The sequence below is a fragment of the Aotus nancymaae genome, unplaced genomic scaffold, assembly GCF_030222135.1.
Source record: "Aotus nancymaae isolate 86718 unplaced genomic scaffold, 86718_ANA_hifiasm-v0.15.2.pri h1tg000020l, whole genome shotgun sequence".
NCBI lineage: Eukaryota > Metazoa > Chordata > Mammalia > Primates > Aotidae > Aotus > Aotus nancymaae.
The window spans coordinates 52,758,951-52,771,862 of NW_026988432.1; the positions used below are offsets into that span (position 1 = coordinate 52,758,951).

Consider the following 12,912-nt stretch of genomic DNA (forward strand, 5'->3'; position numbering starts at 1 on the left):
TTATCATCTGAAAAAGGTGTACTGAGCATTTGCACTTTAAAAATATATGTAGGTCAGGTGCCATGACTCATGTCTGTAATCCCAGGACTTTGGGAGTCCGAGGTGGGCGGATCATGAGGTCAGGAGTTCAAGACCAGCCTGACCAATATGGGGAAACCCCATTTCTACTAAAAATACAAAAATTAGCTGGGCCTTGTGGTATACACCTGTAGTCCCAGCTACTCAGGAAGCTGAGGCAGGAGAATTGCTTGAACCTGGGAGGTGGAAGTTGTAGTGAGCCAAGATCAGCCACTGCACTCCAGCCTCTGCGACAGAGTGAGACTCTGTCTCAAAAAATAGATAGATAGATATATGTAACTTTATTATGATTTTTTAACATTTCCTTTATAATACTATTTGGGCATTTTATTTATTTTTAGACATTATATGTGTGAGTAGGTTATTTCATCTATCAATTTCATTTCAGAATCATAAAAGGGGAATTACAAAATATCTGTTGGCAAAAGAGGGCATTCGGACTGACAGAGTTGAAAGTCACTGCTCTAGCAAACCTCCCCTCCCAGCCACCAGGTTCTCCCAGAGACTAGCGCTTCCTGAAACGCAGGACCCCACTTTTGGAGTCTGGGAACTACATTTCTACTTTTTCATGCCAGGCAGGCAAACAACACCAGAGCATTATCATAGCACCACCCCCTAGGGGTACCCAGAGTCCTGCAAGGGATCAGAAGGGAGAAGCAAAAGTCCCAGCAGTTGGGCCAGCCTCCTTGTCACTGTACACAACACTGAGACCAGCCATCCCGAGTAACAATGCCCAGGCCAGGCACAGCTGACACCTGTGACCTCTTTGGAAGCAGGAGACTGAGTGTCGTTAGGGCCCAGCTTTCCCTGTGATGGCACTTGTTGAGACCCACAGGTGGCTCAGCAGCGGCTTTGCTTCCCATCGCCTCTACTCAGCACAGGGCAGCCTGGACGCTCCAAGGCAAAGGCAGTGCTGGGGCCAGTTGGGAGCTCTGGCAACTGCTTATGAGAAACAGAGAATCAATGTTAGAGCCTGTCTGGAGCACCTCAAATTGGGCCAAGAGACACATCCATGCCATTAGAATGGGAGGGAGTGATGAGGAACAAGGCTTTCAGAGTTCCTAGAGGGCAGCTGCCTCCTGGGCTGCACTTGCTGACTGCAAATAAAGGGGAGCTGTTATGCCTTTAACAATGTGGACCCCACATAACTCCAGCAACCTCAGGAAGGTCAGGAACACCTGGAGAGAAAGTCCAGGTATTATCCATCTCTACCATCTCAGCCCTCTCATGCAGACAGGCAGACATGTAAACTATTTTGATGCAACACAAGTGCCAGATAAAGGTAAGGATGGGATGCTGCAGGAGTGCAGAGGAGTCACACAACCTTCTCCCAGAATCTGAGCTGCATCTGAGAGAGCAAGACACGCCTGGCTGGATGATACAAAATATCCCAACACAACTAGTATGGAAGGGACAAGGGAAGCAGGACAGGAAGCAGACAGGGCCAGATCACAGGACATCGGGGCTTTATCCTGCACAAGACTGGGAGCCACAAAGGGTCTAAAGCTTGGGGTGACATCTCCCCTGAAGACAGATCTCTCTGGGGGTTTGATGGATAGCTTCTGGGTGTCAGAGTACAATCTGCATACTGCTGAAGGAAGCTGCCCCAAAATGGCTTTGACAGGACACATGTGAATCCTTTTACTGTAAAAGTTCTGTAAGAGTGGTAGATAGCACATGGTCACATCCAGACTCTGAAGCCAGGCAGCCCAGTTTCAACCCCAGCACTCCCCACTACTGCTGCGAGACCCGAGGTGGGCCTCTTCATGTCCCTGGGCTCTTCCTCTTCCCTCTGTCTAAGGGAGATAGTAAGGGCCTCCCTCACAGAGCTGGTTGGGGGGATTAAATGAGGAGAAAAGTTCAGGTAAGGCTGGGGCTGTGGGCTGGCTCACAGTAAATGCCATCTAGTATTTATCATTTTGTGTTTACATTGATGTACACAAGGAAAAGAAAGTCACCTAAGCCAGTGAGTTCACAGACATTACAGCTTGGATAAGACTGAGTGTTAAAGTGACTCTGTTTGAGGTAGATTTGAATAAAGACATGAAGTAATGCCTCCTTAAAGGAAAGATCTGCCTCTCATCTTTGTCCTGTTCATGGCAGACACTCTATGAACACAGACTTTTTAAAGAGATGAATTTCCTCACTCTCTAGGGGCTTTCTCTGTAATAACTGAGTTTTCCTGTAAGACAGGAGTAACTACCCTAGATATATGTAGACATGTTTCTTATGTTCTGAAATTCTTGAGCAAGAAGGAAGAGATGGAGAAAGCAACCTCCGCCAGGGTAAAGGGTGGTACAAACCACCAACCAGAAAAGCCCCAGCTCCATCATCAGATCCACTTCCAGGAGGCATGATTTTCTCTTCCTACACAGCACATGCATGAATGCTTTCATATAAAAACATGTATTTGCAGTCACTTGGTCAGAAACTAGAATGCATTTTCCCCATGTTAGTCTACAAAGGCTGTTCAACCCCCACATGGACCCACGTTACAGAGTGAGCAGCAGCCTCATGAATTTAGGGTGTTGGGAGGAGAGTAAGTGCCGAAAGAGGCGCCGTGTAAGACAGGACCAGTTCCTCCCCATCCAACCCAACTCCTCTCACAGAGCAGAGCCAGCACCAGCCAGTTTTGAAATAGATAAATTCATCTTTGCCACACAGCCATCTACTTTTCTGTACTTTTTAAATACTCCCTCTTCTCCCTGAGTCCTTCATAGCCTCTTCTAGTCCCACTGCTGCTGCTGGGTAAATAGGAGGGTTACCCTTGCAAAAGAGACCAGGCATGAAAACGGTATTTCAGGAACTAAAATAGCCTGTGTGAAAGGTCTAGACTCCTGAAATACCACGTGTCTGGGGATCTACAAGTGGTTTCGTGTAACTAGAATAGAAAGTGCTTCCATGTTTCAATATTACTTCTCTCTCCCTTTTTTAAAAAAATCCTCATCAAAACCTTATTACACTCAATATAGCTTCTTTCAACTAAGTTAGGGAAAGAAGGTAACCTCACTGAACCTGTTAATACAATACAGTCAGCGCTTAGTATCTGCAAGCTCCACAACCAGTTGCAGATCAAACATACTCAGAAGAAAAGGAAGGTTCCATCAGTACTAAATATATAGACTTTTTCCCCTGTCACTATTCCCTAACAACACAGTATTAACAACTCTCTACATAGCATTTACATAATATTAAGTATCATAAGTCACTAGGTAAGTTAAGATATATGGGAGGATGTGTGTAGATGATTTGCAAATACTGTGCCATTTTCTATCAGGGATTTGAACATCCATAGATTTTGGTATCCTCCGGGGGTCCTGGAACCAATCCCCCATGGATAGTAAGGATAACTGTATATGTGATTTAGAGAACACATTCTTTTTTTTTTTTTTTTTGAGATGGAGTCTTACTCCGTCACCCGGGCTGAAATGCAATGGCGAGATCTCGGCTCACTGCAACCTCTGCCTCCCGGGTTCAAGCAATTCTTCTGCCTCAGCCTCCTGAGTAGCTGGGACTACAAGTACATGCCGCTGTGCCCAGCTAATGATTTTGTATTTTAGTAGAGATGAGGTTTCACCATGTTGCCCAAGCTGGTCTCGAACTCCTGAGCTTAGGCAATCTGCCCGCCCCAGCCTCCTAAAGGGCTGGGATTACAGGCGTGAGTCACCATGCCCAGCCAAGAACACATTCTTTTAAAGGCTCACGTCTTTCGCTTTGTTTGTACAAGTATACACTTGTACACACTTACAGGAACTTACATACACTACAGCACAGGTATTTTTTTCCTGATAATTTCCTCCAAACTCTATTATTCTACAGGCAGCTGCATTTTAAAAGGAATCTCAGTTAAGCCAAATGTATCTTTAATGAATAGTTAATTAGGACCTTTTCAGACAGTATAATAGTTGGGAGGAAAAAAAGATGCCTTTTTACAAACACACCACTGAGTCGAAGAGGATGGAAAAAGTCAACAGATGAATTTCCTGTCTTTCCCTCCAGTTTCCTTAAACCATTTCTGCTTTTCATTGCTTCTCCTTTTCTTACATCTTTGCATCTGTGGACTTTCCTATCATCTCCAGGAGCAAGGCAGAGACAGATTCTTGTCTGTGAGCAGCTGAATTGTCTAGAAAACATGCACAGCCTGCAAGTCCTTCCTGCCCTCCCAAGAATCTGACGTGGTTTTAGGCAGGCAAGAGGCTCAGAGGCTGACCCAACATCTCTTATAAGTGCCTTTGAGTTCTTCCTGGAAGCACCATGGTTTTCTCAGGCATAAAAAACCTTTTTCTATAAAAGGTCAGAGAGTAGATTAATTTGCGTGCCATATGGTCTCTGACACAACTGCTCACTTCTGCAGGTGCAGTGCAGAAGCAACCACAGACCACACATAACCAAAAGAGCATGGCTGTGTCTCAATGAAACTTTATTTACAAAAACTGGTGTCAGGCTAGCACTGGCCCACTGGCCATAGTTTGCCAACCCCTGGATTATACAGAATCATCTGTATGATAACACTAGCTCCACAATCAACATGCTCACAAACTGAGGCCGCATATCCTACGGCTTTCTCATATGGCTTTGTCACATGTGCCAGAAACGATGTTAAACAATTTAGAGTCCATACATTCATTTTATGCACATTCACATTTCCTACCATGAATTTTTCTTGCTTTTTAATATAGTTTTTGCCATTTTATAATTTAAAAATGGAAAAGTGTCACAATTCATAGCAACTATGTACCAATAAACATTCATAATAATGATGTTTCCTATTTTAGCTGACAATGACTAAGTAGGACTTTTTAATAACATCTACAGCCAGAAACTGGTAGTAGCACTGGCAGAGGTAAGAACTGCAGAAGCCTGAGAATCAAAAAGAATGCCAAGAGTTAAAGCAGGAGATGGGCTGGTGACCTCAAGGGGGAGGAGGGAGGCTTCATGTCAGGCCAGCAGAAATAAGAACTGCGAGGCTCATTTGGGTCAGGAGCTCCAAATGTCTCATGCTCCTCAGGGCTCCACGTGCTTCACTCCTGCCAGCCCTCTGTTAAAAAGTAGTATTTCAAGCCCTAAGGAGAAAAGAGGTGGTGATATTAGGATCCTGAAGTCCCAAGGAGCCAAGAGTGAATTATGGCTGTGACAGCCACACTGTGGACAATGGTCATGGTGAAAAGTGAGTTGAAGAGACACCTGGCAGCAAAGTAACCCTGAAAAAAGCACTCACTCACGGGAAACATGGACTGACCAGTGGTAGGAAGAAAATAAGTGTAGAACAAGCCATCCAATGCAACAGCCTAGTAATACTGGTGAGTGTGCAGTTCTGACCACTCTTTTCCCAAGATCATTTCATGCCTCCACATGGGTTTTTCTGCTGTTTCCTCTCCTAGGTTTCTGTTTAAATCTCACCACCTCTCACATTCTCCTTTTCCCTTTCCCTTGCCCCTCCCAACTCCTCATTCAACTGATTCAATTCTACCCCAACATAATGCTCAGGTGTCATTTCCTCCACAAAACTGTCCTTCAGGCTGGGCTGGATGTTGCTTCTCTTTTCTTCTACAAGCTCCAGGGAATCAAGGGTATGTCTCCCAGCCTCCCCTTAACCATCAGCTTTACCTACACTGCAACACCTAAATATCCAGCACAGTCTTCTGCACCTAACCCACAGCTTATCTTACATGCCTGAGCAACTAAAGGTCTGAATGCATGTCACATATGCAAACAGCCATTATGAATGAGGAAGAGAATGAGTGTCTGGAGCGGGAGTGACAACAGCCAGACAGATGAGAGCACTGAGTATTGAAGAACTTGACTTCAGGTGGTCAAGATCATGAACTTACAAACATTTGGACTTGGGTTCAAAGCACAAGAGCCCTCAAGCAGGACAAATCTATCCTGATCTCCAGGAAAACATCTCAAAGGGCATAATGGTGGCTCAGCACCACCAAAGGGCAGCTTGTTGCTACATTATTACTATAGTTCCAATAGAAAGGCAGCTACAGTTTCAAATCCCAACCAGGGAGTTGTCCTATATTCCAAAAGAAAGCTTCTACTACCGGACGTGGTGGCTCACGCCTGTAATCCCAACACTTTGGGAGGCCAAGGCAGGCAGATCACCTGAGGTCAGGAGTTCAAGACCAACCTGGCCAACATGGAGAAACCCTGTCTCTACTAAAAACACAAAAAAATTAGCCAGGCATTGTGGCAGTGGCCTGTAATCCCAGGTACTCGGAGGCTGAGGCAAGAGAATTGCTTAAACCCGAGAGTCGGAGGTTGCAGTGAGCCAAGATTGGGCCATTGCACTCCAGCCTGGGTGACGAAGCGGGACTCCGTCTCAGAAAAAAAAAAAAAAGAAAAAGAAAGAAAAGAAAAGAAGGTTTCTACTGTGCATATATTTCTAATTCCTATATGCATAATATCTGAATTATACAATCCAGACTTTCCACTAATTCAGAGTGGCCTTCATCATAATCTGTTTCTACAAAGTAACCATTTCTCATCAGGCAGCTGTTAATAAACTTTCTTCATTCCAGTAATGTGGCACGAGAAAATGACCTTCTTGCTTTAATAAAAATATTGTTATGCTAGATACAAAATGTGTTTCTACAGTTAAACTGTAACAATAAGATTGGAAGGTTCACTAGTAGAGGAAGGGTGTCCCCCTGTGATAAACAATCATTTAAAAAGGAGACAGAGGGTAACTTGCCTAACCCTACTCTGTAGCTAAAATGAGCCAGGGGTGTGCTCCTTAAACACTTATCAAGTCACTGCTGAGCCTTCAGCAGGCCATTTAACTTTGGAACAGAAAGGGAAGTTTCCCAATGCATAACAGAATCTTAAATTCTTCATATGTAATACTTCAGATGAACTTTAAATAGAAAAGCTACCTGCACACAAGACACCATGTCTTGTACTCAAACTATGCAGTCAATAAGAAAGCACAATACCAGTGGGGAAGGCACCACGTACTGAAGCTAGCCAGAGTTTATTGAGTGCTTACACTTAGCCAGGGGCCATGGATTATGACTTTTAATTCTAACCACCACACGATAATGTGGGTACTCTTATTGTTTACTCCTATTTTATAGATAAGGAAGTAAATTTTGAGAAACCAAAGTCAGCAGCTACAAAAGTGGCAGAAGTAAGACTGGAATCCAGGTTGCAGAATGCTGGTCTATGATCACACCTGTATGCAATTGTGCTTTCCAAAACATACATCAGAAGCATATTTCGGGAGGTGGGAAGGATGCAATGATCATCCATACCACCAACAAATCAGATGGGGCCAAGGAAAGCTGATAGGATGATACCATCTCTGTCTACCTCTGTCTTTTTCCCTCCTACCACTTCTAAAAAAGCTTTTTTAACATTGCTGGAAAATAAAGTCTCAGAGCAGATGACAAATTATTATAAATTTAGTGAGGGAGGCAGAATGGTAAAATGAAAAGAATCCTTGATTTAGAACTATAGTGTTTGTGTCCTGGTCCACAGCAAAAACTAAGTCTCATGGCCCTCATTATAAAACCGTCATGATAAGATACATCTCACTCTTTTGTTGTCATCACAATAGTGAGAATATATAAGGGAATGTGTCTGGCACTGTGCTTGGCAGAAAAGAGGTACTACAACTTTTTTCCCCTTCTTCATCTTCAGTTCCCATATCAAAATACAAGCAGACATTACCTAGCTATACAAGGTAAATATTCCCTGGACACCTCCAATGCACTCACCCACAGAGAAATACCTTTGAAGGGGCGTCTCTCTGCTGTTGCTGTGAGTTTTCCAGCCACTCACATACTGCTTTCTATTAACAGTAAATAAAATTGTCTAGATAATGCAAAAATTTCATGCTTTCAATGTAAAGGTAGTACTTCAGCCTACTAAGGCAGAAAAGGAAGAGGAAAAAAAGACCATTAAAATAAATATCACAGGAGACTTCAGAGCAAGAAGTACTGAATATCCAAGTACCTTAATCATCAACTAAAAAGAGTAAATTTGCCTCTATGACTCTCCATCCTTCTCTCATACAACACAAACTGTAGTCTAAAAAAAAATCATAGTACAGTATAGGAAATATTCAGACCTTTTTTCCTGAGGGCTTAAAAACTACAAAAGAGAAATTGTGTGACAAGTAAATCTTTTAAATCCCCCATCAACAGCCTTTGATGCAACTCCATCTTGAAACCAGACTTGTACGCTTTAAAAATGAAATGTTCTAAGTAAAGTTAAGTTGTTTTTATTTTCAGAAAAGGGGGGAAAATAGCCGATTTAAAAATAAAAGGGTTTTAGTGAAAAGTTCATAGTTGTGAGATATTTGTTTGGCCATTAAGAAGGTGGAAGCTCTGCTGGGTAGAAACCACCATTCTTTGAGGTCTGAGACTTTAGACATCACACACTCTCTCTCCTCTCATTCTTACAGACTCTGTCTCTCGGTCACAGTTGCACATTGATCTTCTCGTTCCAACCAGACTACAGGGTCTCCAAAGTGTGAAGCATACGGCCCCTCAACGTGTTCGGGAAAGCTGCTCATCAACATCCCTAAGGCTTGTCATCAAGCAAACAGCAAATCACAAACTTGCTTCCTCAACCCCAGAACAGACACGCCAGGTCCCCAAGGAAATGAAGGTTCCTTCCACCCCCACAGGAAAGCTACCAGGTTTCAGTTCTTTCGCTTTATTTTTTTAAAGACAAAGAAAAAAATTAACCGAACACACATGTTTTCCTACCATTCTCATATACTTTTTAAAACTCCCTCCAACTTCTTCCTTCACGTTGGAGAAATTCTTAATAAATAATGCCTGCTTGAAAGACATCAGGAACTCATTTTGAGGACTGAGTTTGTAGAAGGCAAAGCAGAGAGATGAGTGGGCAGAGTTGGGCTGAAATTTTTTAATTCCTGCACGGCAAAGCAAGCGTGCGGCTGTTTTCAAACAATAAAAGCGTCTAGAATGCACAATGATGCAGAGCCCTGCGAGGCGCGAGGAGCAGGAAGCTGGTGGGCTCCGTGTCACAAAGGCTGGCAGGGCAGCTTGAGAGCCAGAGTCACCACAAGTCCGCGTCCCAGGCTCGCTGCTGCCTCACATTGCATCCGGTCCCAAAGCCAGCTGCCCAGCCGAGAGAAGCCGAGCGGCCGTGGGCACATCTCTGGGAGAGCGAGGCTGGGAGAAAGTGAGGGGAGATCGCAGGCGCGCAGCGGGTCCCGGGAGGGAAAGGACCAGGGAGCCGGGGGTGGGGGCTGGACAGGGGGGATGTGGCTGAGGCGCATTAGCTCCGGCTGCAGATCTTGCCCGGGGAGGAGACCTGGGGACCGGAATCGGTGACCGACGGGAGGGGGAGGGGGCTCCCGGGGGCCGCAGGTCGAGGCGCGTGAGCCGGACACGAAGTGCGCGCGGCCGGGCTGGGGGAGCGGGGGCGCGTGGGTCACCTGTATTGTTTGAAAAGCTGGTCCGACTCCCTGAAGCCGTTGTTGAGCAGCATGTTGATGCCGGCCAGGGCCAGCTCCGCGTCCTGCAGGGGAGCCGCCGCCGCCGCCGCCGCCGCTGCGTCCGAGTCTCCGTCGTCCCGCCGCCGCGGCCGCTGCTGCTCGGAGCCGGCCATGGGCGCGCGAGGCCCTGAGTTCGGCCGAGGCTAGGTCAGGAGCAGCTGCTGCGGCCGCACGCGCGCCCGGAGCCCGGTTCTACCTGCCCGGAGCCGAGCGGAGCTGGGAGGGGAGGGGAAGACAGGGGAGACGAGGGAGGAGGAGGGAAGGGCCGCGGAGGGAGGAGCCGCGGCCCGGCTGCAGCGCGGCGGGGGAGGTGGGCGCCCAGCAGCCGCCGCGGGGATTACTCAGCAGCGCCCGCCCGCTCCTCTCGCGCCCTCCGAGGCACCCGGCTCGCGCGGGCCCCGAAGCGGAATCCGTTTCCGGGTGTCTCTCAGCCCGCCGAGCCGGTCCCCGAGCCGCTGCCGCCTCCGCTTCCTGCAGACCCCGTGGTCCAGCCCCTCCCGGGTCCCCAAGCCGCGTCCTCGCCCACCGCCCGGGGCTGCTCGGACACACGCCTGCGAGGCCCGGAGACCCGAGCGCCCCACCCTCCCCCGAAGGGGCCGTACCCTGGAGTCCGGGGGAGGGCAAGGCGCAGAGGGAGAGCGAGCGAGCCGGTGTGGAAGGAAAGGGAAGGGGACGGGGATCTCCGCCCGGGCCGCAACGCCAGCGCGCGGCGCTTTGTCCACAAGTGACTGAAACCCCACGCAGCCCGCGCCCGCGTTGCCGGACTTCATCCCGACGCTGGGGCCGCCCCCTAGGACCTGGGCAGCCAATTCCCAAGGAGGTGGGCGGCGGGGGCGGGGCCTCTGGCACCTGCCGGACCGTTCCCCAGAGTCTTGCGCTGCGGGACTCCAAGGGAGAGCCCCCGGACACCTCGATCCGGGTACCATCCACTCCAGCCCGCCACCAACATTTGCGCAATGGGGCAGGAGGAAAAATGGAGGCCTATATGCCGTATGCCCACATACTTAAAAGTTACAAATTAAGCTGCTAAAGTGTGTTCTGTTCTCACACTGCCAATTATTCTTGCAGAGCTTTGGCTTTCATATGACCAAATGTCAGCAGAACATCAACGGTGACTGAATTCAATCATGATCGCAGAAGTCTGTTCCGATGATGGCCTGGTGATATCTGGATGACTAATATTCTAGAGACAAGCAATATTCAAGACATAAGTCATTTTTATGTTTTTTCCATATTTTTCTCTAATTTAACAAAATCCCTTAATATAGCGTTGCAATCAATATTATGTTCTTAATGCCAAATTAGACAACCTTCCTTGAGTCGCTGTCGTTCTTAGGGTGTAGTTTATTCATTTCAACTTGGAGTAACTTTGCTGAAGCATTTACAACAGAATTGTTTTTTGAAATGAAAGCGATCCTCAGGTTTAGAAATAACTCATGAATTTTAAACATTATGTCATCCATTATCGTGGAACCGATATGATAAATTATTACAGAAAAACGCAATATAATTTTGTCATATACGTTGCTTTTATTTATTTTGTAAATTGTACCGTACCTCCTTATATCAAATCCATACAGGATTTCCAACCTTTATAAATAGAAATTTTAGAGTAATAAGAATTACTGCCACTCCTTAAGTGCCATGTATAACTGTTGCAAAACCATGCTAATTCTTGAGTACATCTGGAACCACAAACTGGAACACTGACAGAAGCAAGAAAATGGACAATTCTCGCCCTTGGGAAACAGTACATTGTAATGCAGGAATCACTGCATTCATGCTGTCCGAGAAGAAGGATTTGACAAGCTGACCTTTAAAAAAAATCTAGATTTTCTTGGATTTGACATAATGTTAGTCTCAAACATCAGCAGTGTCACCATTCTTCATGGCATTGAGAGGCTGTAATGTTTTGTTTTTAGGGGATTGAGCTAAGCATTCCCTGGAGGCTGCATGGCGTCAATTATGAAAATGGATGTCTAGGTTATACACTCCACTGAGGCAGCATTGAATGCCACATCCCAAGTGACAGAGGTGTCTGTATGTTCTTTAATAAATTTATTCGTGTCTGTGTGTGTATTTGTGTGTGTGTGTGTGTTTGTGTTGATGGGCAGGGCCCTCAAACGCAGGTCTTAGGGACTGTATGCTCACTAAGGTCCACATGAGGCCATTGCCATGGAGGGAGCCCCTGGCCACACACTGCCAGAGGTCACCCTGACAACATGCACTTACAGGATGCTGGAATTTTGGATCTGTGGAACCATCCGCCATATCCCTAAAGCAATCTAGTCAATAAGGGAGAGAAACCAAAAGCAAAATATCAGACATAGGAGATAGCCTATACTCCCCCAACTGGGAAAGACAGCCAGGCACAGTCCTATATGTCCCTGTTACTGGGAAGAAAAAATTTAAAAAAAGAATTTCAAGGAATTGATGAATGACACTATGGACATTGTTTAAGAGCTGTAGTTGAGTAGTTGAGGCTCTGCAGCTGAGGATGCGGGGAGGGGTGAGCAAAGTCAGAGCACTCTTTGTGAGGCTAGTTCTGTCTCAAGAACCTCACACAGTCCGTTGCGCAGACAGGGAAATTTAATTGCTGAACGATTAAGGCATGGTCCAATGCAACTGCCTAGCACCCCACAATAGGCAGGGAAGGGGTGGCATGGATAGAGAGATAACTCTACCACGTAATACACACCAGATATTTGCAAAATTGGATTTAATCAGGTACCAAAACAGTTACATTAACATCATCATCATGAAGGGACATTTAAAAATATTTGCCTGTAGTGAGGGATACAAAAAGATTCAAAATGGGCCCCCAAATCCTGAAAGAAGAGAACACGAAGACTCTTGATGCTTGTGGCAGCTGTAGCTCGCATTGACACATGCCCAGGGTTCACCTTACAAGGGAGAATTAAGGCTGTGTTTTCTTCGCTCAATAAAAATCGCAGATTATAAAGGCAGAGTGTGATAGCTAAGAAGTCATGGTGCAAATTACCCACAAACGGAAGGAAAATCTAGATTACTAACACTCCAGGGCACCATACACTTGGCGCTGAGATTCTCAGCACCTTCCCACAAAATGAATGCAGTCTTCAGTGCACTTGACTTCGGCCAAATAGGATTTACCCAAGTGTTTTCTTTGCAAGTTGAGAGGCAGAGAGAGTGGGGAAAAAGGGAGAAAAAGAGAGAAAAGAAAGCCTAGCGAGTGGTGGAAATAACCCACTTCCTTTCTGCAGTGGGTGTTGCCAGTATTTTGTGGTTCTTCATGTGATTTCATTATGAAAATGAAACTTTAATTTCAAATAATCAGTAAAAGAAGTTTTAGACACATGTGTTACCTTTTGTAAGGTAGA

The 12,912-nt window shown here is 46.1% G+C and overlaps 1 protein-coding gene and 1 long non-coding RNA gene across 3 annotated transcripts in view; one reads left to right on the forward strand and one right to left on the reverse strand.

Annotated features, from left to right (window-relative positions):
- Positions 1 to 9,666, reverse strand: part of TTC39C (tetratricopeptide repeat domain 39C) — a 124,059-nt gene extending 114,393 nt beyond the window's left edge. For both annotated transcript variants that reach the window (XM_012445011.2, XM_064379327.1), the window contains exon 1: positions 9,494 to 9,666. In XM_012445011.2, coding sequence (XP_012300434.1) covers positions 9,494 to 9,666 — 173 coding nt within the window. The remainder of the gene's footprint in view (positions 1 to 9,493) is intronic.
- Positions 9,166 to 11,630, forward strand: LOC105712090 (uncharacterized). Its single transcript, XR_001106242.2, has 2 exons — positions 9,166 to 9,237; positions 10,622 to 11,630. It is a non-coding gene; the product is annotated as an uncharacterized LOC105712090 (long non-coding RNA).
- Positions 11,631 to 12,912: the final 1,282 nt, after the last annotated feature.